The sequence below is a fragment of the Copadichromis virginalis genome, linkage group LG18 (genome assembly GCF_057382275.1).
Source record: "Copadichromis virginalis isolate Kocher_CV1m ecotype Utaka linkage group LG18, C_Virginalis_male_GT1.1, whole genome shotgun sequence".
Classification (NCBI taxonomy): domain Eukaryota; kingdom Metazoa; phylum Chordata; class Actinopteri; order Cichliformes; family Cichlidae; genus Copadichromis; species Copadichromis virginalis.
In genome coordinates this window covers 14,004,584-14,031,479 of record NC_140635.1, presented here as the reverse complement: position 1 = coordinate 14,031,479, position 26,896 = coordinate 14,004,584, and the positions used below count along the sequence as shown (strand labels likewise).

General features: G+C 42.1%; 3 protein-coding genes across 6 annotated transcripts in view; 1 reads left to right on the top strand and 2 right to left on the bottom strand.

The window, feature by feature from the left end:
• Position 1: 1 nt before the first annotated feature.
• On the bottom strand, positions 2–15,109 carry nadkb (NAD kinase b). Of its 4 annotated transcripts, XM_085440091.1 has the most exons (13): positions 14,841–15,109; positions 14,219–14,327; positions 13,055–13,348; positions 12,865–12,948; positions 12,083–12,212; positions 10,922–11,030; positions 9,709–9,794; positions 9,116–9,218; positions 8,860–9,035; positions 6,044–6,143; positions 5,763–5,920; positions 4,159–4,241; positions 2–4,064 (listed from the first exon to the last, which is right to left on the bottom strand). In XM_085440091.1, exons 3-13 carry the CDS (start codon positions 13,345–13,347, stop codon positions 3,905–3,907), a joined length of 1,482 nt encoding a protein of 493 aa, XP_085296217.1. In that variant the 5' UTR covers position 13,348; positions 14,219–14,327; positions 14,841–15,109; the 3' UTR covers positions 2–3,904. The 4 variants fall into 4 exon arrangements, with proteins under 4 accessions (XP_085296217.1, XP_085296216.1, XP_085296219.1 ...); XM_085440090.1 differs by lacking the exon at positions 14,219–14,327; XM_085440093.1 differs by lacking the exon at positions 14,219–14,327 and having other exon boundaries at positions 14,957–15,109.
• Positions 14,983–17,098, top strand: gpr160 (G protein-coupled receptor 160). The gene is given in 4 exon segments (XM_085439525.1): positions 14,983–15,202; positions 16,444–16,732; positions 16,770–17,009; positions 17,011–17,098. Coding segments are annotated over 4 exon segments (831 nt in total). The 3' UTR covers positions 17,093–17,098.
• Positions 17,099–18,371: 1,273 nt separating this feature from the next.
• Positions 18,372–26,896, bottom strand: part of skila (SKI-like proto-oncogene a) — a 35,609-nt gene continuing 27,084 nt past the window's right edge. The window contains exons 6-8 of the mRNA XM_085439990.1: positions 24,613–24,983; positions 23,724–23,954; positions 18,372–22,682 (exon numbers count right to left, since the gene is read on the bottom strand). Coding sequence (XP_085296116.1) covers positions 22,440–22,682; positions 23,724–23,954; positions 24,613–24,983 — 845 coding nt within the window. The 3' untranslated portion in view covers positions 18,372–22,439. The remainder of the gene's footprint in view (positions 22,683–23,723; positions 23,955–24,612; positions 24,984–26,896) is intronic.

Sequence of the window (26,896 nt, the reverse complement as noted above, 5' to 3'; positions counted from 1 at the left end):
CTTTTTGTCATAGGAGCTCTGTATTGTCGGTATAATCCACGGTAGTTCTGGAGAAAGCCAGGAAGCCACTGTTCTCTCACATTTTGTGGTAATTTAGCAAGCCAGCTGTGCCAGGAGCGGCAAGTCTGATAGCTTTCTCAGGCAGCAAAATGACCAGCGGGTCAGCTTTGAAACCTGAACCTCACCAGATGGACCAAAACCTGTAGTTTACTCAAAAGAAAAAAATAAGCAAATCAACTATAATGTGGCTGGATGGAGCTTCTGGACAGCAGAGCGTTCAGCTCTTTGAGGTACTTGCTATTTTCAGTTTTTTGTTTTTTTTAATGGCTTATGATCATAGTGCAATCCTGTACACACTGTGTGAAGTACTTCTAGTTCATGTTTAATAATGTGGGACTCATCTTTAACAGTTAGTGTGAGCAACTGGGATGCAGGGCCTACTTCACTAAAAACAAAAATTGCAACATTTGCTGTACAACTAAAGCAAGGAGAGGTAGAGTCGGCTCATTCATTTGCAAACAGAACCAGATAATAATGTTACGCAAACTCTAGTGCCAAACACAGCTCACGACGACGCACGCTTTAAGAGGGAGAGCTGAGCGCAAGGCGTGTTCGGGTCAATTAGTTTTGTTACTGTCCTGTCAAACTCAACACAACTTTCACAGAGAAAAAGCACAGCACGGTTGTCGTTAGTGTGCAGCTAAACAAAGACTTGTTGGTCTCAATGAAACCGTTTAAAGGCATTTGCACTAGACTCCAACCATGTCGGTCCCCGTCTCGTCTCGCACAAGCCGCCACACAGCAGTTGGCGGGCGTCGCTTTGTGAATCCAGCTGGCGGCTGTGGTGCCACTAACCGTGGTCCAAGCTGTTCCTTCACATTATCTTCTGGCTAGAAATGTCTTAGATGCTGTTTTTAGTCATAGCGAGAAGTTTATTTCAGAATATAAAATAGAAATGTATCATTTATAAATGGATTCTATTGATATATCAGATATATGCATTTACTCAGTCTAAGAATCAAAGTTTGCCCCTGCTTTTCTGTAGGAGGTGTAACTTTAATCCCCAGAGTATCTATTTTTGTTTTTAATATGATCATAAAGTGTACTCATTATTTAAAGGTAACAACAGTGGGAGTCTATTAGATATCAGCATTTTTATCTGTCTTTTTTTTTAAATACATTTGCCACAAAACTGTTGAACTTGTGACACGGTGGGTTAGTTGTGTGGTGCCATGTGTCTCACAAACAGTGGTCAGTCATTAACTTGAGGTTTGCGTAACACTAACAGTGACCTGCCGGTTCCCCACACACTCTGATGAAGTAATATTTTAAAATAATCCACACAGCTTTCTCTACAACTCTTTTAGTTTCTCCTCTAGCCTTTGTAGTTTGTTGCTTTGTCTGCTGTACTTCCATTTAGCGCTCTAATGACCACGATGTCGTCTTGTTTATGTGGGGTTTTTTTTCTTCCCCAGAAGGGGTAGTGTCTTTTTTTTTTCCCCTTCCTGAGTTGCCAGTGTGTCAGTGGCTGTTCTCTGAATATTGGCATAAATATTTCACAAAAGAGAGAGCAGGGGAAAAAAGATTCTCCCAGTTGTTCTTGACTGTTGCACAGTATCGGTCTGTTGTATATTGTAGTATTACTCTATGCTGCTGCTGCTTCTCATCACGCATTTCCGGGAGAAATAATGAAAGTGGAAAAAAAACTGTAAAACCTCCATGTTTTATCTGTGGTCAAAACAAAAAAAAAAAAGTGTCTTTTGATCACCTAGTTGTCCACATTTGGATTGATATCATTCTCAAGACTGTCTCCTGCAATATTGGAGTATAATTTAATAAAATTGGATGTCTGGAAGTATATATGTATCTTATCATTGCAATAAAAATATAGAAAGCACAATGAGCACTGTGATTTTGTTTCTAATATTAGATCTGTGACCACCAAAAACAAATTAATTTTTTCCCCCACAAATATTTGCAATACATGTAGCAAAGGCACTGATTAATTTAAAATGTTTTAGTTTAGCCCATCTCTTCTCCTCTTCAAGATCTTTTGACTTCTGGACAGATTATAGGGCAGTGGGGGATTTTTGTGGGATTATTTCTTCAATGTCCTGCTCTGGCCACTCGTTTGAATGTGTGACTCCAACTCAACTTATCCCTCAAACTACCTGACCTTTGTGTCAAGTATCATTGGAGCGAGTAAGCACTACAAATCAGGGACAGAATGGCTTTTTTTTCACAGATTCCAGAATTTCCAAACCCAAAGAGGGACTGCATTCCCAAGGATCAAACTTCTTCGGTCCTGCCATGAATCTTCTAAGAGAGACCTGAAAGGACCTAATCTGATTGTACGTGCCAGCACGCTCTAGCACATTAAAAAAAATACAAGGTGTTTTTGGCCACACCACACCAAATCTTCACCCAATCATCAGATTTGTATGAAAGCTTGTTTCTGCCTTTGAATTAAAAAAAAAAAAAAAAAAAAGTCAGGCAGAACAAAGTTGAAATTTTGAGGTATACCAAATTTGATCTTACCTACTGAACAAGTCAAAATTTTAAGATAAACAAATTTCTATTTCAGTGCCACAAACATTCAATTTTATTTATATAGTGCCAAATCACAACAAAAGTCACCTCAAGGCGCTTCATAGATACAGAGAAAAACCCAACAATCATATGACCCCCTATGAGCAAGCACTTTGGTGACAGTGGAAAAGGAAAAACTCCCTTTTAAAAGGAAGAAACCTCCGGCAGAACCAGGCTCAGGGAGGGGCGGGGCCATCTGCTGCAACCGGTTGGGGTGAGACATGCTTCCATTAATTTGCTTACCTGCGCTTTAACCCACTTCCTGACAATTAATTTTAAATACCTGGCTCACTGTGTGCAGCGCACCAAAACGTGAAGCAAACATGGCAAGACTTACATCTAAAAACAGCAGCAGTGCTAACATCAGTCCAGAGAAACAGCAGTGAATGACACGTAATTGTAGAAAATGTGCTTATTGAATGATTTTTACTGGCTAACTAGAACTACTAGTTTTCTCATAAGAGCTAAAAAAAAAACTGATTTGATGAAGGGAGAGTTTGGGTTCACATAAAGATGAAAAAAGGAAAAAAAAAGTTTGTTTTTTCTTTATTTTTAAGTTTGGCTCCTGCTACATCTTTTAATCATTTCACAATCTGTTGATAACGACGGCGACACAGAAATCTGACTTGCATTATAACTCAGGCTGAGAAGTTTGTAAGGCAGCTGAAACATGAAGTGTTTTACGGTGAGAACAGAAAGTAGGCCGTGAACTCCACAAGACGTTCATAAAGTAGAAAACAATCACATACAGTCGTCTTTGGTTTACTCCGTGATAGAAATTTCATTTTAAGTCGACTGTTTTCTTAAACTTGCTTCAAACTCCTGTCCTGAAAATATTCAGATATTACATAAATATGACGTTAAATAAATTAATCCTAGATTCTTGTATTTACAAATGTACATTTAAAGGTTGAGTACAAAGAGTATGTTTGCTTCATTTCAGCTTTCAGTGTATCTCTACGTTTATGTCGCTAACATCTAGCACTCTTACACTTATCATTGATGATTGTTTAGTACTCATGAGGAGCTTCGGGTGGTCATCATCATGCAATTGTTAAGATTTTTTTTTTCCATTCCCGGGTAAGATGAAACATGCTTTCTTTCTGGAAGATACACATAAACTACAGTGTGTATTCACTGGACTGTAATGCGTTGATGACTTGGGGTGCAAATGATCACTGTGCACCGCTGATTTGACGCTGATTTGGTTGCAGACGATTCCTCAGTTCGTCTCTGAACAAACCTGATCCCTTCGTTCTCTCCGGGCTGCTGCAGAGAGCTTCAGGTGAATGTCTTTGAACCCCAACAATACCAGTCAGTTTTCTGTGTCTGACGAGTCAGAGGTGTCTGCGAGTCGGGCCTGCCTCTTGCGTACGTTCCAGTGCAAACACTGAGCCAGACTTTCAAACCAGTCATACACCAGGTCGTGACAACAGATCGATGGCACCGGATAACAGGAGGTCGTGATCTTAATACTGTGGGTAGAAGAACAGACGGAAGAATCATCTTAAAACTGAGGAAAAAAGTATTTGTAGTGAATCTGTTACAGACGTCGACACTTGTGCTTACCAGTCTCCGTGCTGGATCTCCTGCCTCTTCCTGCCATCAAACGACACCCAGGCAGTGTTCCTGGCATCAGGGGACAACGTGATCTGTTTCAAGGAAGGCGAGGACAGACTGTCAGTGTTAGAGTTAAAACAACATCAGCCAAGCGAGCAGCTCCATTTTACTTTTAAAGCATTTTCTAACCAGCACTGACAAACTTACGGATGAGAACAAAGGGCACGTCACTCATTTTGTGAGCATCTGGCCATGAACCAAAGCACCAATGCAAAAACTGCTGTTGTTACCAGATAAAACAAAGTGACTATAATTCAGAGCGGCTGACAGGAACAATTTTATGAAATGTATCCAATATTTCTCATTCAAACCCTTGTTAGAGCTGGTATAAGTAAGAGGGTTACTGGAGTTATTCCACAACGGTGGGGTAAAAATTTAATTAAGATATTTAAGCCTGTAATAAAGTGATGGACAGACCACCAGCCTCACAGCAAGAAGCTTGCTCGTTCGAACCGCCTGACCTGGTACCCGGAGGATTGTGGGTTTTCTCTAACAGTCCAAAGACTTGCATGTTAGGTTACCTGGTGTTTGTTTGTAGATGCCTCCAGACCAGTGTTAATGTCACTGACCAATACATTTCATCAATGGCCTTTTCTTCTGACAAAAACAAAACAATAGCTAAATAAAAACTAATGCACGAGGACAAAAGCTATGATGAAATGTACCGACACTTTTATGAATGAGCTGAAGATAGTCTGTTGAGACGAAATCCAATCAGAACTAATTAAGTTGTGTAGAATGGTGGTACACGTTTGGAACAGATCTTCTTGTGCAGTAAGGTTAGACACGCACATTTGTTGTGCCCATAAGACACAGTCTGAGCTGGGTTGGGGGGCGGCCACTAAATAGTACATGGACTGGTTCTTTTATAGCTTTTTTCTACTGTACTTGTTTTATAAACCATGCCTCATTCCCCCATTCATAGAAGCACTTTTTTTCCTATCTAAGATTCACACACTCACTCTCTGGTCGGATCAGAGAACAACTTGGGGTTCATCATCTTGCCCAAAGGTCTATTTTGTAAATCTTGGTGATACCATGTTTCAGAGAGGAGGATTATCTGTAGTACACTCATTGGCTGGTGACTTGTGACTGACATGTCATTAGCGTATGTGCGAACAGCTGCACAGTCAGATGCGACCATTCCTCTGTTCATCTTTTGGTTTTGTTTATTTTAAGCCAAGGTAGCAATGGTGAAAACACTAAAATATAGGCTTCAAAATGGGACTTCACTAACCAGTAGCAGATCTCATGGCAGCTGCATCCTTTATACTGTGTTGGCAGATCGTGTTGATGGCTCTTTTCGCGTTATTTTGGCTCAAGGTGAATACAGTGAGTGAGTTTGGGCTATTAGTGTGGTGTGAAAGCGCACTGTTGTGTGGGGGGGAAAAGATGCTGGATTTCTAGCAATATGGACTTCTATAGATTATGTTAGATTCATAATTGTTGTTTGGCAACATTTAAATATGATTTAGTTTTTTCCTTCCGTCAGCACTGAGAGAACATTTAATATATACAAAACACAATAAAGATGTTTCCAACCTCCTCCTTACCATGAGCTCCACCCCAGCAGGAACCACGATGGGCCTGAAAGAGAGCGAGTGGGGGCAAATGGGAGTGACCATGATGGCGGGGACATTGGGATGGATCATAGAAGCTCCTGCTGCAGCCGCGTACGCCGTGCTGCCTGTAGGTGTGGACACGATCAAACCTGGAGAACAGAGTGAGATGGAGGCAGTTTATAACATTTGCCTTTGAGTTTATTTGTACACAAACACTTTGTTTCAGCTCTAGTAGAAACCGAATCAGTGCTCTGGAAGAAGCACAGACCCACCGTCTCCCTGCACTGAGGTGATGAGTCGTCCATCAAGGTACAAGTCCACGTTGGACAGGTAGGAGGAGGGTCCTCGATCCACCACCACCTCATTCAACACCTGCACATGTACGTGTACACACACACACACACACACACACACACCATAGATAAGATCAGAAGGCCTAGGGAACTCTGCCATGTTCTTAGAAAGGATATAAATCCTCTCTCCGAATACTGAAGACCCAAAATATGCAACTGCAGTGCCATCTTTTGACCAAATGACACATACTTAACTCATTCACTGCCATTGACGTCTATAGCCGTCAATTGCAGTGAATGAGTCAATGGGTTTAACTCATTCACTGCCAATGGCTGGCAGTGAATGAGTTAATATGAGCAGTTATCTATAAATGTGAATTTAGTGCAGTAAAATGAAAAAGCAAATAAATGTCTTTAGCTCGGGCTCACTAAAACACAGTTAAAAAATAAAACTGTAGCAATGGTTGTGATTTTACAGATCAAGGAAACTGTATATAGACTGTATGGAGACAGCAGAAAAGATTGTATGAACTTGCCAGAGTGTCATGCTGTTAATATCCACATGGTGGTGCTATTTACAACAAAATTAAATCAGTTTGTCCTTTTAAGTTGGCACTAAAATTTCAGCAAAATATCTGGTTGATTTTTCCACCAAACACTCAAACAAGCAAATCTAATAAAAGGAAGCCTCTGGTTGGAGATGAAGGTCTAATAAACAAACTGGTTGTCATGTAAATTGTAAATAAACTCCACACCCATTGAGCAGTAAAACACAGAATAACATATCCATGTGTTCCCTGAAGACAGCCTTAAATCTGCTCAGTGTACTCCATAAAACAATAAACTAGTACATTACAGAAAGAAAAAAGTACAAGCAGACTGACTGCAAACAAATCATGTTCCACACTTCAGTGAGTCTCACAGCCTGCTGCAGCGCCGTGTTGTGATGTCTGACAGATATACTGACGTCAGCTGAGCACAACGCAAACATCCTGCTGGGTGCAAGCAGACATGATGTAATGTGAGGTCAAACTGAAGCTCAGGGATCAGAACAATCCGTCCCTGTCTTTTATCGATGAGCCTAAAAACTCCAGGGGGGTGAGAGGACTAAGGAGAGGGCTGTGCTTAGAGAGAGAGGCTATGTGTGTGTGTCGTGTTCGCTAGTTACACAGTGTGTCAAACCGAGAACGTCAGGAATCATTAAATATCCATTCGGCACTGACTCCACTGTTGACGCCACAGTATCCTTGGAAACTGGCTCAACAAACATTCATAACATCCGAATTTCTCTCCCGAGCAGCTTTATTATGACTGTTGCCATGGCAACCAAGCTGATGATCCCTCACTGAGCCCTAGACTACACACACATACACACACAGTCAGGTTCCATCATCTTAATGGCGTGCAGGAGTGTGATCGGGAATTAACAAGGAGGCCAAACTGCAGTCCCATGAGCCCAAATATTTACAGGAACTAAGGAACCACAGGAACTTAACTGGGAACTAAGAGGTCCCAGCTGCTGAATCTAAAGGACCTCAGAGAGATTAATCATATGATAGATTTAAAAAGGACTGCATTTTAGAGACCCGCAAGGAAACAGCAACATGGTTGTGGTGCTTTCCTTGGCATCTCAATGATCTCAGGTACAAAAGTTAAACCTAAGGCTTTTAGAGAGTTAACTGGATTTTAAATCAAATAATCAGGTTGTGACTGGAATGTAGACTTTCAGTTTTAACTTAAAAGGTTTAACAAAAGTACTGTTTAAGAATTCATTTTCATACATAGTCTCACATTTTCAGAAGTCCTAATTTTGAAATCCTTCAACATACTGTTGTTTTTTTGCAGGCTGATTGGCTGGTAACCCTATCATCATCATCATCTTCAGGGTTTCCCACAAAAACCTTAGGTGGTTTGTGTTTTAAGATTTCTTTTAAGTGTGTGTTCAGTTAGATAAAGTATTTTATCAGCCTTTTACACAGGTAAAACCTGCCTGAAAAGGTTAGTCAAACTATCAGACGCAGCATTAAAGATGCAGTCACACTGAGTGATAAAAGTGTGTAAACAGCATACTGGAAATACATTTAAGGGCTTTTACTGGTAATTGTATATTTAAGACATTTTGAGACTCACAGACACCCTGATAAATTCAAAGGAGCCATGACTGTGAAAAAGTAAACTGAAAACTCAGCGCATCTGTCTCCAAAGTACACAAACAGCTGAGGGACGCAACGAAGCAATCAGCTAATTAACAGATGCTTCTCTCCTGCCCTGACACTGTTTTTTCACTCTCTTTGACATCAAACTGTTAGGTCGTTCAATGAAGGTTTGTAACCCTTGCCCTCATTATAATATTTTAATTTATCATTTAGTGGCACTGATAACCGCGTGAATAAAAGTTTGCATCAGCCATGTGTCTTCAAGCTAGCCACAAGAGTTTCATCTGTTGCCTGACAGCTGCACACTTTCTTCACACCAGAAACCCCAGAAGGGTTGACTGTGAATGGGTAAATGTGACCTGTGCTGTAGGAACTGAGTGCTTCATAAGAACAGAAAAGCTCATTCTATCCACCTACTAAATTCCTAAAATTATTCTTCAAAATCATGAAAAAGTTCCAGCCTGTAATCTACATTTATGTTTATCTTGAGAATTGTCCAACCATTAATCTGATGATCTGATCATCAGAATGACGTACAATCCACCTCAGCTTCTAAACAAGAACACAAAAGCCAACAAGCTTATTTTTGGGGCGTAAACAGTCCAGCAGCTGATATTCTCACTGACCATTTTAACAAACCTGTAGCTGCAGGGTGACCCTGCCAGCATCAGTGTTGGTGTGTCCATGAGGAAGGAGTCCATTGTGCTCCGGCTGTTGTTGTGGCCCTCCGCTGTACGGCTGCTCTCCTGTTCTCTGAAGCATGTCCTTCACCACCTTCACCTTCAGACGACTGCGCAGAGTGATTGCTGCGTTGCCTGAAAGTCCCCCAAAAATTGCCGATCAGGTAAAAAGTTTCCAATGAAACTATTATTATCCAGAAAGAGCTGCAGTTTACCTTCAAACACTTTGGCTACTTCAGTCTTGTATGACTCAAACTTGAACGGTGTCAGAAAGCCCAGAGAGCCAAGGTGGAATGCCATGACTGGAGGGACACTTCCCTGCGGAAAAGAGAAGGCACGTCATTATGTAAAAATTAAAACCAACTCAGAACAATAGAAATGATCCAACCTATACTTTGAAAAGCTCATCGACAGGAAAACTGTAATTAAATATTCAAGTCCAAGCATTTCTTTTTATATTTTAAACAAACATTAATTCAGAAGAGAAGGAATCTGAAAGATTTGTTATGGTTATAATGCAATTACAATGCAAAATGAACATCTGTTATAATATTACACACACGGCAACTTCTAAAACACAGTGTGTCTTTGATGTGATTCATTTTGCTATTCTGAGTCTGTAACATGAAGGAGCAACAGTCATAAATTACTCACCAGGGTTAAAAACGCTACATTAAAATAGAAACAGTGGAAAATGTAAAACTCGCTTTTTTTTCTTTTATGTCACCGCTACAAAGGTCTTGGCTAACGTCAATAAGGTTTTCTGACATTTAGAAAAAAAAAAAGAAAAAAAAAAAAATCACAATACCTGGAAGAGCGAAGAGGCGTAAAGCAAAGTCCCGTCGCCACCCAGACAAATGATGAGATCGATGCAGTCGGATATATCATCATAACCTGACGTCACACAAAGTAAGTGCTTAAAAAATACAACAATGTTACTTCAAGCACGAGCCATTAAAAGATTTCCCCCTCATCAGACACTGCCAACATCTTTCATCATATTTACTCAATACTCAGGATCCCTTATTAAAGTTTCACCTTTTGCACTACTTTATAACAGTCACAACACAGATTGTCAGAATATTTCATTAATGGCAGTTTAAGTGTTTTTAATAGAAAAACACATTGGGAAAAAATGCTGCATGGGAGCATCCAATAACATGAATGACAAGGAAACAGCCACCATATGTAGTGAGGTACTGATCCAACACAACATTAACTAGGAAAACAGAGCAGTGGTTCAAACATGCAACATCCTCTCTCTGATAGCAACTCTTCAAACTGAACACGCTTATTTAACAAACAACGACACATCCTTTAAAGTACTACAATATAAGATCCGAGCGCTGGAGCCTATCATAGCTGTCACAGGGCAAGAGGTGGGGTACACCCTGGGCAGGTCTTTCAGATAAAAACCTACATGAAGTAGGGACAATGAGACTAAAGAGCTATAGGAACAAAAAGATGCAAAGCACAAATAAACAGAAAAACCCAACACTGACAACACTACTTCGGCTGTAGCTAATGTAGTTAATGGAAACAATTTAATAAACCCAACAAAAAACAGATCAGGAAAGAAAATTTAGCAAAGCTGCTCTTTATCTTGGTTTGAAGGATGACTTTATAAATAAAGATCATTTAGTTATACTATAAAAAGAAGATGAAATGCAATAGAAACAACACATTGTTATACATGTGTTTTTTTAACACATCTCCAGTACCCTTTTTATTTTTTTAAACAGAAACACAGGAAATAATGAAAAATGAATGTAAATAATTTTAAATATGTAATCATTCTGAAAGGAAAACTGTAAGTTCAGCAAGTTCTTTGCATTGCTGATGTGGTCATCTTAAGAGTAGAAATAGAATAGCGCTTAGGGTAACATAATCAATAATTCAACACTTCATCTTTGCCATTTTTACACTTTTACTGAAGAATAAACATCAAAAGATTGCACCTTTTACTAAACACAAATATCTGGTCTTCTAATGGTCAAGTTTTGTGTTGCTTTGGGTCTCACCCTCTCTGAAGGTGCAGAGCTGATTACGGATTGAGCCGAACGCCTCGTCCTTCGACAGCGTGGCGTCATCTGCGACCCTGCGCTCCACGTACACCATCATCTGCTTCTCCTGACACAAAAACGCACAACAACAGCCAAAACACACACAGACATCTCTTAAGTGTAAGCCTTTCAAAATAACGTTAAACATGTGCCAAACACATGTAGCTAGCTTAGTGATAGCACCTGTATGGAATGCAAATATGTGGATTCGCTGTCCAACACCGACCGTCTGGTTTCACAAAGTACAGCTTTTTTTTTTTGTTTTTTTAAAACAAACATCTGGTCACAAGGTGTTGTAACTGCTTGAAACGAGACTATAACTTACATGTCTGGACGCTTTCCTGCATTCTTCTTTATGATTATTTGTTGCTCTTAAGGTCTACAAGTGTGTCAGTGTACACTTGGTTCTTTGCCATGTTTCTCAGTAGGTACATGGGTGAAGTTTACAACTCGCCAACAGACAAAACTGAAGTGAAATCACTTTTTAAAGAGACGGCTCAGCCCAAACTCTACTTTTGTTCTGGCCTATTTTTTGTTATTAATTTATGTATGTTGCCCAATTTTGGAGATACTTGTTGTTAAAAAGAAAAGTCTGTCTTCTCTGAAAGAAAAACAAACAAACACAGTCTGTTGTCCTGGTAAAACACAGACACATGGTAGTGTCCGCTGGATATAAAAGATAATTTAATCAGACCAGGCCACCTTCTTTCGTGGCACTCAGAGCAGTCTGTGCCGCCCTGTGTGATCCGTCAGTATTAATTTGTTCTTTAGCAGCTCTTATGTAGGGCTGGACCATGCAGGCAAGCTTTCCCTGACCACAAACATCAGTAAGCTTCGGGTGCCTTTGTCCTTTTTGCCCCAGGTTACCTGTAGACCCTCAACTCAAACTATCCCAAAACACCTGCCATTTTGGGGATGCTCTAACTCAGCAGCCTAGCATCGAAGCTTTTATCTCGCTGACACATGAACTTTGAAAACTGTCTGATCGCTGCCTGACTAACATACTCTTAACAGCAGACGCGGTAATAACATAATCAGTGTCAGTAGTTTTATTGTTGTGGAAAATGGGAGTGCAGTACATTATCGACTGTATGACACTATAAACGCTGGGTCCTGTACCTCTACTAGAAACCTGCAGAGCTCTTTGAAAGGTTCAGCCAGGCTCTCATCTCTGATTTTCCTGATGACGAGCACATTCACTGGAGGTTTGTTCCAGGTGAGCCTCTGGCTGGCTGGGTCTTGGATGTGCCTGGGACACGGACACAGACATAGAGAAACAAGTGAATAAACAAACACCTAAAACTACAAACGCCGTCTCTCCGCGGCAGGTTATAAAACACACACAAAAAAGAAGAAATGAACACATATAATATATTTAAATGAGTTTAACGTACCACATTGTACTGATAGTTTAGGTCAGTCTGCTTTTGATCCTGACAGACATCAAATGAAGTAAATCCGACTGATACCATGTCTTCTCAATTAAATAAATATGATTCAGTATTCTCAAGGAGCCTAGTCATTCATTAACCGTGATGAATGACTCGGTCACGTTGAGGTCATGTCTGTACAGGCTGGGGTCAAATTCCAAACACAAGAATATATAAAATGCTCTTTTCCTCATCCCTTTACCTTTTATCTCCCTTCTTCTTTGTGTGGCGGATAACAGGCATTGTGCAGGTAAATCTGTCTGTATGCGTGTTCACAAATCAAGGCCAAAGAAACTCTTTACGATCAGGTGACGATCACTATCTGTAGCCCACTTTGTAAGCCTTCCCATCTCAGGTAATATCCAATCACAGCATTCTAAATTTATCTTATCTCATTCAGTTACACAAACTCATCTGTGTCAATGTCCTAACAAACACAAAGTCCGACTCATTCAGCACCCTCATGCTTACATGACTGAAGTTGGGTTGGGAAGAATGCAGGCTTTGGGTCCGAAGTGAGTGGCTGGATACGGTCCATGTAGAAAGTGGGCTCTTCTGTGAGAAGGAAAGACAGTGGAGTCAAGAGAACATCACCTCACGTCCCAAGCAGCAGAGCTGTGCCAGTGGCACGAAGGACCAGCTGGCAACCTGCAGTGCAAACCTCTTAGGAGAACTTTCCGCTGTGTCGCTTGCTGAACTGCAGGGCTCCAAGTGCTCGTGTTGGCCTGGCAACCTCCGGCGCTCAATCTCCCACAGCAGCTGTTCATGATCGCCCCCCCGTCGCTGCGACCTCTTCCCATCCCGTCGTTTCCTTGGTGACTTGGACGAGTGCTCCCTGTGCTTAGAGGCCCTGGGTGACTCTGACATCTGACCGAGCGGGGCGGAGGGTCGCAACATGGCTCTGTCCGGCACTGCTAGGGGCCTCGATGGAGGATTGGTCTCTGAATTTTCCATCCTGCAATCAAGGAACATAAATACTGGGTTTGGATGATTTCTTATAAAAATCAGTCAAACTTGAGTAAAGTTCACATCTGACAACACAGGAATCAGGTGACACAAGATCTTGGAGTACATTTTAAATTACATTAATTTTTCAGGCATTTTTGAGTCCTCATATTATATCATAAGGAATGTCTAATTTTTACCAACATTTAAATACATGCTCATCTTCTAGTCATGATCTCCTAAGTTTAAATACTTTTCCAATATAGTAATTCCCAATGTCCATCAAATTCCTGTGCACTTCAATTGTAATTCTTAAGGTTTATAAACAAAGAAATCTGACTGAGGCAATCAAGTGGGAGGCACTCATTGATTTGAGGTACTCATTACTGAAATACTTAAGAGCCCCCCCCCCCCAAAAAAGGAAACAATGACAATGCCTGACTATTTGAAATAAAAATCACCCAATGCTTTGTTACGTTATTTATTACTTGGTTCCAGCTTCTCAAAGAGGAGGATTTGCTGCTTTTTATTGTTTTATAAAATTATACATTTCATGTCCTAGGATTGTGACATGTTGAATAGACCACAGGAAGCTTTGCCTATACCAGACTTCTTTCAGCTGCTCCCTTTAGAGGTCACCACAGCAGATAATCAGCCTCCATCTCACCCTGTCCCTAGTATCCTCCTCTGTCACATCAGCCCTTTCTATGGCTTCCTTCTCTGTCCTCAGAATCTTCTCTGAGGTCTTCCGCTGTTCAGCTCCACATTCAACATAATTTGGCCAGTATATCCACTATCACTCTTCTGCATATGTCCAAACCATCTCAGCCTCATCTCTTTGTCTCTAAACCACTTAACCTAAGCCGTCCCTCTGATGTACTCTTTTTTTAATCCTGTCCATCCTGGTCAGTCCCAATGAAAATCCTCACACCTTCAGCTCTGCCTCCTGTCTTATTGTTAGTGCCATCCTCTACCCTATACAGCAACGCCTATACCAGACAGACAGACATTTAAAGGCCAAATAATAATAATAATAATAATAATAATAATAATAATAATAATAATAATAATGATGATGATGATAAATTATAAAAGCTCAAGAGTCCCACAACGTAATTGTTTTTAAATGTGCCTGATAAAGTAAACCAGTATATGTATGTATTTAGTGAGCAGATAATCCTTCAACCTCAGAGGTTGAAACCTCTAAATGACCCTAACAAATCACAAATAAAACATCTTTACTTGACTGATAAATCGTCTCTGTTCAACTGCAGGTTAATTAGAAAAATAATGACTGATCATTTCAATCATATGGACTTCTCCATCCTAACCGGTGAAATATACGTCAAGAAAACACAGCTGTGCAACTTTCTGTTCAGCCCTCATTTTCCAGCAGTGGCCTTGGGCCCAGTTCGGCTGACATAACCGTCCGTTTATAACACATTGCGCTCGCAGAAATTAAACTAACAGACACACACATAGACACACAAACACCTCAGTACCTGCCGTGACTAACGGCTTTGGAGCCGTTGATCTGTTGACAGCTACCGTTACCTAGCAATGGCTAACCGGCTAACGGGTCCGATCGGCAGTGAAACTTAACTAAGTGAAGCCTTACTGTGTCACAAACACGCGAACGCGCACATGTCGTTACTAATTCACCGCGGCTCGGGAATATTTAGACGGTACCGAGCGTGTATTTTAAAAACGGAAGCGCTGCTATCAAAGAGTACAAGTTGGCACGTTACAGAACGGCGCGTGACCGGGGAGGTAACGTCACCGTTTGTCAGACAGCGCTACAACCCCCGCTCTCTGAGCGTGCTTAAAGCCACAGCGCCACGCCTGCCTCTGCTGGTCAAAGACGGTACTACACCCTCATAATGCACACTAAAAATACACTCACCGGACACTTTATTAGCTACACTTTGATAGTACAGGGTTGGATTCCCTTTTTTCGTTCAGAGCAATCCCAAAATATTCATTACAGATTTTGGTCCATGTTGACATGACAGCATCACACAGCTCCTGCAGATCTGATGGCTTCACATCCATGATGTGAATTTCCTCTTCCACCAAATCCCTAACGTGCTCCGGTGGAGACTATGGAAGACATTTAAATAAAGTGATCATCACAGGTTTAAGAAACCAGTCTGTGATCCCATGTGAGATAAGTGTGAGTTTGCCTCACATTTCATCCACAGCTACCTTCTGTTGGCTCTCATAGGAATTTTTCCTGGGTATCTGTTGATGTGTCTTCCTGCTCACGCAAAAATAACTTATTTAGTTTTCCTGGTGTTTACACCAACTAACAAACCAACAATCTCTGTATCATCAGCAAAGCCAACATTAAAGACATCAGATGAGCCAGGCCAGCATTCATTAGTATGAGTAGATAAGACTAATGATTTAACATTCCCCTGTGGGGCTCCAGTGGGTGATACTTATCTTATTTATCACTCAATGATCTATCATTGAAAAAGGACTCAACCCTTATGATGGCTGCGCTGTCGACCTTTTTCTGTGACCACCTTTGCATTGTGTGGTCTTTCATTATGAAATCCAGATGGAAAGTCCACAAACAGAGCACATACATATGTTTTTGTTTTGGTTCAGATGACAGTGTATTACATGCACCATGTACTCTTCCTTCTTGTGGGTCCAGGTTTTTTTTTTGCATGTCGTTGAGAACACCATTCTCTCAAAAGTTAATGCTACTGGACAATAATCATTTGAAACCCCGTGGTTGTGACGTTTTTGAAGGAGGAGCTATTGATGATGGTTTTACAGGTTCTGGGAACACACTTCTTCCCTCCACACTACCAGTTAATCCATCAGGTCTGGCTGCTTTTCTAATATTGATCTTTCTAAAACGTTGAGTGCTGCAATCACTTGCTTGTCAAGCTTAAGCCGTTCCCTAATTCAGATGCGTTGAAGTGTGATCCTTCAAACCTCCCATATAATTTATTCAGTTCTTTCATCCCCACAAAACCTTTAAGTCACTTTTCCCTCTCTTGCCCTATCATTGTGTACACTCCCTGCTCCATCTGTGTTATCTTTCACTCTATTTTCTGCCTAGACACCTCATCATCACCCAATGATGACGAGGTGTTTGTTTGTTGGTTCAAATCCTCAGAGTAGCATACAGAGCACTGCAATGGCCCACTGCACTCATGGCTGGTTGGGCTCATTTTTACATCATGACTCAGAGGTTGCAAGCTTCCACCTTCAAGCCAAAATGATTCATGTTTTTATTAGTTAGCCTACTGGCATCCACCTGCTGGTAGACTGTTCTTTCCATCTTCCCACTACCTGTTTCCCACCACCACATGCACAGGTGCTGAGTTTTTCACACCTCTCAGGTCCTGCATATTGCCATGCTGCTTGTCCTGACTCTGTGCTGCACTGCGTGCTCGCCATCCTCTTGAGATTAGCTGCTACATACAGATATCTGTGAATTATCCTCCTTTGAAACCCCAAACTACAGAATAAATTTGCACTCAGTCCGGGAGGAATTTTGTCAACCAAGCTCTGTGTATATTTCTCAACACTTGGACCCCCTCCCTGGTTTTTCTGGCTGTTCTCTTCCTTCTACCCGCAGGAATACCCTCATACCTGGATCCGAACGGGGTCTGGCTGCGTTTCCTCAACAGCCTTCTGATAGCGTCTGCCCAGCCTTGCCTTGGCTGCAGTTCCTCCTGACAGCTTCTGTGGTTGGAGATTTAATTTTAGCCTGGCTGCAGAGGACAAAACATGACTGCACAAAGCATTTTACTAAAGAACCTACATTATAAGAAATAAAAAACAAAAATTTTATTTATTGGAATAATGTGGATTTCCCTGTAACAAACTACAGAGAGGTATTATCTGTTGGCTTAAAACTTTGATCACAATAGCTCAGCTGAATTGTTTATCATTTCCCAGATCTCCAGAGGACCTAGATGATTTTGGTAACTCCCTGACTTTTATGTAGCACCAGTTTGAACTCAAAACCACTGGTGACATTATGCAGGTACAACACCACCAATTATAAAAAGGTAGAACATTCTTTCGTTGAGGTCCAAAAATAGCTGCTGGACACGTATGTCACTCCTGATGTTCTAAAGTGGCGACAGGTTTATTTTAGCATTGATAACTGGAAATGACTGTTTTCTGTATAACTCTATCAGTCTGTCACATCATAGTGGAAGAATTCTGGCCCGTTCCTCTTTACGTTGCTTCACTTCATTAAGAATCACAGGCAGTCATTTATGCACAGCTCTGTTAAGATCTCTCCACAACATTTCAATCAGATTGAGGTCTAGACTTTGACTGGACCACTTACATTTTTCAGCAATTCTGCTGTAGATTTGTTGCAGTTTCGTTGTCCTGTCCCAGTTTGACCCAAGCTTTAGCTGCCAGACAGATGACCTCACATTTGACTTTAGAATACAGAGGAGTTTATGGTCGACTCAATGACTGTGGCTGTAAGACAAGGCCTACTCATCACCCCTCCACCACCGTGCTTGACAGTTGGTATGATGTGTTTGTGCTGATGTGCTGTGTTTAGTTTTTGGCAAACATCTCCACTTTGCTCTCATCTGCCCAAATGAAATTTGTTCAGATGAAGCCATGCTGCCATGTTCTTTTTACAGAGAAGAGGCTTTCCCCAGTTCAGTCCTTTTCTAAATATACTGTCATGAACTTTAACATGTGAACTGAGGCCTGTAGAGCCTGACATATAGCTCTTGGGTGATTTGCACAATCTGACCTTGGGGTGAATTTGCTGAGATGTCCACATATGAATGATGGACTTGTCTGGCCTTATAACCCTCTTTTTTCCTTGGCACTGAGTTAACACACTGACCTGCTTTTACAAAAGAGCTCAGAGTTACTGCTGATCAGTTAATCAAGTGGATCTGATTATCAGCACCGGACTGTTATGTGTAAGGATGTACAGGACCATAAATGTTGTTGAGCTCTATACTTAAAGGCGGTCTAGAAAAAAGACATGACGGATTTTGACACTACAGAACTTTACTTGAATTTGATCCAAGTTCATTGTCTATACAGGGTTTTATTTACAAGATCTGAAATCAGGAAAGGGCAAAAACAGAAAAAACAAAACAAAAAAACAAACACTAGATACAACTGAGGTATTAGCTAAAAGCATTTACAGGTATGTAATCGTTCTAGTAAATATCTATGATGATAAACAGAGATGCAGTGTCTTCTGCTTAAAAAACATCTTTTTTTTAATATATATATCACAACATGAGGTAGGAGAACAGTGTCTCAATTCATGCAAGAACAAAAGTCTCATCACACTGTAGTATTGGCAACATAGTATGCAATGGTCATACACAGACACTGTTTCATGTTTCAGAACAGCATCAAGGGGGGGGGGAGGAGTTGTCTTTTTTCCATCTATAACAGGATGTGTATCAACGAAATCAGGGTATTCTTTTTAGTGACCGGCCATCAGTGTGATCAGCTCTACTTAAAAGGCTAATTACAGCCTGAAGAAAAGAAAAGAGAAAACAAAGAAATCACACACCCAACTACAAATCAAACCACCTTCAAACACTTCAAAGGTCAACTTGTAGCCATTTACAAGTTCTCGTCACATAGGCGAATGGTTATGCAAATCTTGCATTCAAATCTGTTCATGTGGTAAATAAAACACAGCTACCTCCACTTTTTTTTCCTTTTTTTTTTTTTTTTTTTAAGTCAGTTGGGCAAAGTTCACACCTGTAAAAACTGTACAAACTAGATCCAAGTTCTCATAACACAGCAAAATGCAAAAAGGCCCAGCACGCCCCATTATTCTTTAGTCCTTTTTTTAATCATTGTGATGTGGTTTAAAAAAGTTAAACAGCGCCCCCATGTGTATAAAATGCAAACTACTCAGAAAGTACAGACCTCCCTTAGATATCTGCTCGTGTGTTGAATTTTTAATATATATATATATATTTATTTTTATATATGTATTGATATATTTTTCAGCTGAAGAGGTAATTAAGTGAATAAAAACTAATACTGATTATATTCTAAGTGAAAAATGACGAGGATAATATATGATCTTAAATCAGGACACAATCGCACGTCCAGAGCTACATGAGCAAAGCTGCTGTGCTTCAGTCAGACATTGGAGGCCCGCCCACAGACACACATTCCAAACAAATTAGGCTACAGGTTATACTCTTCATGATCTGACTCTGACTTTATATTCAGCTAGCCTCTGATCCACTCGCGATATAAAACTTGCACACGTTCAATATTCATGCGCCAACTCAATCTGTGTGTCATGTGCAGGGAAATCTTTTTCTCTTTTTTTGTACATTAAACAGACCGATAGTGGCCCACAGATACAAAAAGTAAAGGGGCAGTAAACCATGCAAAGAAAAGAAAAGAAAAGTTTTCATTTTATCCACAAAGCATTTTCAATTTTGCTCAGAGGAGACAGAAGGGAGGAAAACAGCTTACATTACACAGTAAACAGTCCATTATGATGAAATCCACAAAAAAGTATTTCCATCAGTTCATAAAGAAGGGAGGGGAGTGTGTAACAAAGTAATATTTTCCTATTTTTTGCTGTTGTCCTGCATCGCATCTCAGTAAACCACGTGTTCCACTCCCCCACATCCACACAAAGTCAAGTTCTCACATCAGTTTTCATGAAGAAAGCAAAAAAGAAAAATAAACAAACACTGGGGCTGACTGAAGCCTCGGTTCTGATCCAAATATTATAACCTTTTAAGATTATTTATTTATAAGAACAGTTAATATATTAATGACTACTGTATTTACAAAGTGAATATAAATCTTTTAGTTAATACGTTAAATATTTTCTTTCATAATTTCAATAAAGGTTTAAATGGAACAACAGTAGAGTGTACATTTGTGGCATGGGGGTTGATTTTTACTGGTTTGTGCACCTGCACCTGCTTTTCTGACTGTCAACAAACCACAACTGCCCACTTCTTCAGCTCTGTCATCGTAAAGGGAAGCTGTGTGAGAAAACAGGATGGAGCACAGTGGAATGTCTATCAATTTGCATTAATGGCAGATGCATTAAGAAAAAAAAGAAAAAAAAAAAGCTCAGAGTTTAACCGAGGCAAACCACCTCCCACACCCCCCCACACACACGATTATTTACACACACACACACGCACAAGCTCGCTCGCTTAACCGGGATCTTCTTAGTGGCAATAAAAAGCTCCTTTGCCTGGCAACTGACACAAAAGTTTTCTCTTCCTCTGGCTGGACGTCTGTAAGCTCTCCTGGGCTCTGACAAAAAAAACAAAACAAAAAAAGCAAAAACAAAAAAACGCTGCACACCCCCAGATGATCTCACACAGGAGGTGGATGCACGGGCTGTGTGAGCGAGTGACTGTGGGAGAGGGGGCAGAGAGGGAGGCGCTGGCTGGGAGATCCTGTACAGTCTGGCTCGGGGGTGGGCAGAGGGCCTCAGACAACGGCAGCTGCCCCCGATTCTGACGGCACAAAAAAAAAAAAAAAAAAGAAAAAGAAAGAAAAAAAGCCTCCTTCGGTACCGCCGGCAAACGGGCCACCCAGCCTGCCGCAAGGGGTGAGGTGGGGGGAGAGTGCGCTAGTCTTCTGGGCCCTCAATTCTTCCCGCTCTTCCTCTCCCTGCCTGCCCGGTCCTGTTTGTTCAGTCAGGCAGAATAACGGAAAGCAGGACCCAAACCACCCTGGACTAACTGCCTTCACCTGCGACCCACTTCTCACATGCGAGCAGGGTGGGGATACAACGGTCTGCTAACAATAAAGAAGCCTGAAAGCAGAGGGGCAGACTACAACTTTGATCATCTGCTGGGAACTCTGGGGCCATTGTTCTGCATGAATGCCTGCACTGCACCGACGCGATCGAGTGTGTGCAGGCACGTAAGGATGTCGCATGAAGTATAGTAACACGGCACAGCTACCACGCGTGAGGGCTCTGCCTTTCTTCTTTCGGCTCGGCCCCCATGTCCAGACGCATTCCTTTCCCAGAGGGATCTGAAGGGGGGGGGGGGGGGGGGGCACAAGGAGTGCACAACACTTCTTCAAGCCGAGCCTGAAACAGCAGTGTTTCCTTTCTATCTTGAAGATAGACAGGCTAGAGGTGAAAAAATAAAAACATAAAAATACACAGTGTTAAGGAGTTTCCGAGCAGAGGACAATGGAAGGTGTGCGCTCTTCAGAGGAGATGCGGGGCAACTGGCGGTTCATCTAGCAGACTGTTTGGTCTACATCAGGAGAGCCCAGGTGGCCCAGCAGAGGAGAAAACCAGTCTGTCGCTAGGAGCAGCTGTAGTGCAGGAAACACTACTCCCTAGCTAGCTACCTTGTAGAGATCACACCCAAAAACACTCATTTCAAGTTCAGCATCACTATTGGCATATTTTCATTAAGTCCATTTTTTTCTTTTTTCTTTTTTTGTACAGTAAAGGTCTTTGTCCCCCATAAAGACTTGATGTTTTCGCATGTTACACAATGTAATAAAATGTCCGTGCAGTTTCCTGCGGTCGCTGGTACTTGGGCTTTACATACAGAAAGACAGAGTAGGGGCACGGGTCAGGCGGCGCCATGTGTTCGGGAGTGCTGGCTGCTGTGCCAGGTAGTAGCGTGATGTGACGTCCTCAAGGAGGAGCGAATCTGTATCCGAAATCTCAAAGTCAAAGTCATTATTAGCTCCAGAAACCAGTAAGCAGGAAGGGAGGGTCGTAGAATATGGATTGGAGAACAGGGAGGGTTGGGGTGGGTTATAGTGAAGGATTGAGTTGGTCTTCAGTCTGTGAAGCAGCTATTTGTTCAGTAAAAACTATAAATTAAACCCAACATACATGCCCAAAAACCTTTAAATACTGTTTAAAGAGAGGGAAGTGAAAATTTAAAAAAAAATAATAATTTTTTTTTCCTTTTTTAAATGATCATTGAATTACAAAAACAAAAGTCAGTCCTACACTAAGCAAAAGGGGAGCGTAATGCACAACTTCAAATCAGCCTGAGGAGACGTGATGCTCCTTTCAGCTTTGGGCTGATCTTTTTGTGTCTGTACACTTGGCGGGTGATGAGGAAAGGAATGAGGGGGGGGAGGGGAGGCGCCCGGAGGGGCGGCAGTTACTTTTGGCCAGCCGCTGGGGCCTCTGAGCAGGGTGGGGAGTGGGCGTTAGGGGGTCCGGTGGAGGGAGTAGGAGGAGGAGAGGGGCTGCCTCCCATCGTGCCAGACTGGGCCATCTGCTGCTTCAGTTGGGCAATCGTGCGCTCCAGCTTCTCGCGCGCCTCCCGCTCCATGCGCAGCTCCTCCTGCAGCTCCTGCCGGTCAGCCTCCGCCCGCTCCAGCCTCTGACGCAGGTCGGACAACTGAAAGGAGACACAGAGACGAGCCACATTACTCTCACACATTTCCACATCTAATAGTAATCTGTCAACAGTCTTCATTTCAGATTTTTCTTAGCAGGCCCGCAACTGTTCATTCCTCTGCAAACTACTTTGGTCGTAAATATTTAAAGAAATGTTCCCAACAAATAATTAACTAAAGCCCAACATGACATCATCAAATTGCTGTGGCTTGTTCCGGCAACAGGCCAAAAAAAAACAGTAAAATCCTCATAATCAGGCAGGTGTTAACCATCAAAAACAAACCAACAGAGACCCTGCATTTAGACACATAGTTGGCTCAGAGGCTTTTACAACACACACTGCAAAGTGGTGCAGACAGAATAACTACTGTTGTGTTTTGAGAGCTCTTAAACCATCAGTCAGAGTAACCATTTATTGTATTTTTCCCCTTTTAGCAGTAAACAAAGAAATGTGCACCAAACCTTTAAAAAAAACAAAAAAAACAAAAACCCCATGTTGAACTCTCAGAGCCACACAGAAATGTGCACACCCGTTCTCTTAACAAAGGGACAGCTTGATGCCAAAGGCAGGAGGTGGAAGAGCTCAGGCCGATGTAACAGAGATTAAGATTAGGTCTACTGAAACCCAAACAGACGTCTGAGTATGTGCTCCGCACAGACTCACACAGCATCACAGTAAATTCTTTCTATTTGACTGCTACGTTTAATAAGTGCAGCTCCAAATAATTTTACCTAAAAACCTGATTTAATCATGACTCTAGTAACTACAGATCCAAAGATAAATGTTTGTACATACATGCTGATGAAAATGAAAAGAGAACTAATTGTAAATGCTTAGCGAGCTCAACTTTAATATTAATATGCAGAGTGCTGTGTTAAAGTGTGCTTTGTTTCAGTCCCACTGGAGCTTTTCAATCTTAATGTCTTTAAGATAAAAACGCCATATGTTAAGTGATGCAAGCCGGTGAACACACTTTATGTCACGGAGATTCACTCTGATGCAAAAGTCTGTGCATGCATGTGTTCCCCTGTAAGCCCGTACCTGTGCTGTGTAGTGGGCCTCTTGCTGGCGCTGCGCCCCTGGCTCGCAGGCGCAGGCCTGCTGTCGGAGCTGCTCCAGACGGGTTTCCAGCTCCAGCTGCTCCTGGCGGGCCTGGCCGAGCTGCCGTGCCTGCTCGCTGTGCACCGCCTCCAGCTCGCTGCGCAGCTCATGCTGCTCGGCGCTCAGCTCCCGTAGCCTCGCTGCTTCGCCTCCACGCAAAGTCTCCAGCTCCTGGGGGCACAAAGAAAAAGTCACATTTCAGTGACTCCTGCAAATGGTAAATAGACCGATTCGCATATATAGTCTTTCTTTCTATCTAATATTCACACTCTGATGAAATTTGGGGGTCCAGGATCTTGCAAGGATACTTTAACATGCAGGCTAGAGCACCCAGCAACCTTCCGACTACTACCTGCTCTACCGCCACATTACAGAAGCTCCACAAGGAGGCCGTTTGCTTCAGTTTTCTTACATTTTATTTCATCAGACATTTTGTCACCAATACTCTTTAATGGTGGCATCTCATTTTAGATTACAAATGCAATTTTCCCCAAATCCCATTAGTGGAGAACATAATTCAACTGTAGATGCGAATGTCACCATAATCTAGTTCAACTCAGTTTCCATGCATCCAAACTGAAATTAAACCCAGGGCTTTAATAATACGCTAAACGAGTGAAACACTGATTTATATGAACTGTTCTGCTGACTTGTGTTAAAAACTGGTGGAACAATCTGATACTGACACGTTCCACGTGATGGGAGGAAGTAATAGAGGGGGTTAGTGGAAGGTGAAGATCACCTCCACATCAAGGACACTTCTAATGGGCGGAAACAGTTATCGGCTCGTTGATCTCGGCCTCGTTTATCTTTCCGACCACCGACTCACCATTTCCAGCTGCAGCTGCTTGTGCAGGGTGGAGTTGAGCTTCTCCTGCTGCCTGCTGTACATCTGCATGATCTCCACAACAATCCTGTCCTTGTCGTCCTCCAGCCCCCCCACCGTCGCCACAACGCCGCTCGTGGCAGAGCTCACGTCCTTAGCTGCTACATCCGTTACCGATGACAACAGCGACGCAGGAGGAGGACGGGGAAGAGGGGTGTGGGCGGTGATGTGGGTGGCTTTCTTGTAGCCTGGGCTGCTCATCTCCATGGAAACTGCCTGGGTTTGGCATTCCCTCTCAGTGGCCGAGTCAGCAGCAGCACATTGGGATTTGGCCTCCCCGGCACCAGCAGCGACAGCAGGCGACGCGTGAAGATCTGAGGAAGGAGGGAGATGAAGAAGATGAAGAAAGAAGTTAAAAAGAAAAAGAAGAAGAAGAATGGTGGGTGAAAGACAGGAAGTGCGAGCCGTGCTAATGCACACTGCCACCCGCGCTTAGTAACACCCTCGCACAACCTCATAAACGCCTGCAATTCTTCCTCAGCACCAGTGCACTCACACAGCGCACAAGTATGGCTCGGCAACAGCTGACGAACCAAACACTCGCCCACAAATTTTCTGTGTGTTTGCCCTCAGACGCACGCAGAATAGAGAGGAATAAAGGGCCATGTGTGGGAGCCGCGCTGCTCTGCGTGGGCTCCTCCACTGTTCAAACCCTGGCTTGTTCCCTCGCTGCGGCCTGGGAGGAGGAGCATCATGGGAAACAGTGGGTAGGGTGGTAATCTCTGGCAGTATCGTAATTTAATTTGATTCCAATCGCTTAAATGAGAAGGAGAAGACTAGTTTCATCTCTAGTTCAGTTCCAGCTGACCTGGTTTTAATGTGGGTGACTGGCTAATAAAAAGGTTAGAATTATTTAAGCACCTCTCTGACAGCTTCCTGTGAGACAACTGTGACGTGACAATGTAATTTGAAATATAACTTGTTTCATAATGACTAAAATTGATATGTATGTGAGAGCTGGAGAGATGTAGAAAAAAAAGAATCAGGTGTTGGGCATCTCTGGATGTTTAGTGCCCAATGTCTCTTTAGCCACTATGTAGGCTAATAAGAAATAGAACTTGGAGGAAAATATGCTATCAAGTGTAAAGTCATCAAAATGAATTAAAAAACAAAAAGCACCAAGAAGCTATAAAGCTCAACAGTGATGCTTAATGTGTTTTCAAATGTGATGTGTGAGTTTCAGAATTTCCACAGCACCGGTGCTTAACGATTCTCTTACATTTTTGATTCTGTGGAGTTAGAAATTCATTTTTTTGAATCTCCCTCAGGCTTGGTGATAGAAACAAAGACTTGCTGTACTTCCAAATTCGTTTGCACTTCATTTATCCACTGAGGTCAAGGTTGTTCATTTGTGGAGTTCTCGCAAAACAAAACAGTGTTTTTAAGGTGGAATTTTTAAAAAAGCAGCCTCTCTGCAGTAATCTTACGATCCCATAAGCCACGAGGAGACTTAACACAAAGGCACAGACTACAGATAGAGTTGTTTTCTTTGCCCAACAACACTTGCGGAAAGTGCCCTAGTGTGCTGCTCTGCTGGGCTTAGCTTCACTCACAAAATACAAGATACAAGATCCAACTGGCACAGTGACACACAAAAACACAAGTGCACAAATGTAGGTTAGGTATGGCAGTGTATTTGAACCATAAGCTCGCAGACAGACAAAAATGATGATGAAGAAGCAGGTGGGGAACAAGAAGAAGATAATGATGAAGAAGGCGAAATGGTGAATGGTGACAAAGACATCAGGAGAACAGAGGGTAATGATCATGCAGCATGTGCGTGACAGGAAACGGGATGCTCTGTACACAGCATGTTGGACCCGGAGAGGACAATCATTTACTGACTCAAACTGGCTAGTGCATGTGTGTGCCTGCACACACACCCAGATCCATGCTCTGAAGTGCACAAATAACAGGCGTGAGTCATTGGGTGGTAGATCAAAAGGAAATAAACAGAGGAGAGAGAGAGACAACCACAAAAGGAAGAGTGAACGGCACAGATATAACAGGGGGAGGAAGGCATTAAATGAGGGGAGAAAATGTTTAAAAAAAGAAAATGATGAAGGGGTAGAAGGCTTGAGATGAAAGAGGCAGAAGAAGGAAGTGCAGGAGCAAACGGAAAATCCGCTCAGAGAGGAGGATGTGGCGACAGCTGATGGGAAGAGAAAGAGGGAGGAGAGACGGACTGGTCGGAGAAGAAAAGAGGAAAATGCCTGAGAGGAATGAA

Bases quoted from the DNA above. Each gene is read 5' to 3' on its own strand.
- nadkb (XM_085440091.1), bottom strand. From the start codon at position 13,347: ATGGAAAATTCAGAGACCAATCCTCCATCGAGGCCCCTAGCAGTGCCG. The intron at 9,795-10,921 runs GTGAGACCCAAA...GTGTGACGTCAG, and splicing joins GCTCTGCACCTTCAGAGAGG to GTTATGATGATATATCCGAC. The intron at 9,219-9,708 runs GTATTGTGATTT...TCTTTTCCGCAG, and splicing joins ACGCCTCTTCGCTCTTCCAG to GGAAGTGTCCCTCCAGTCAT.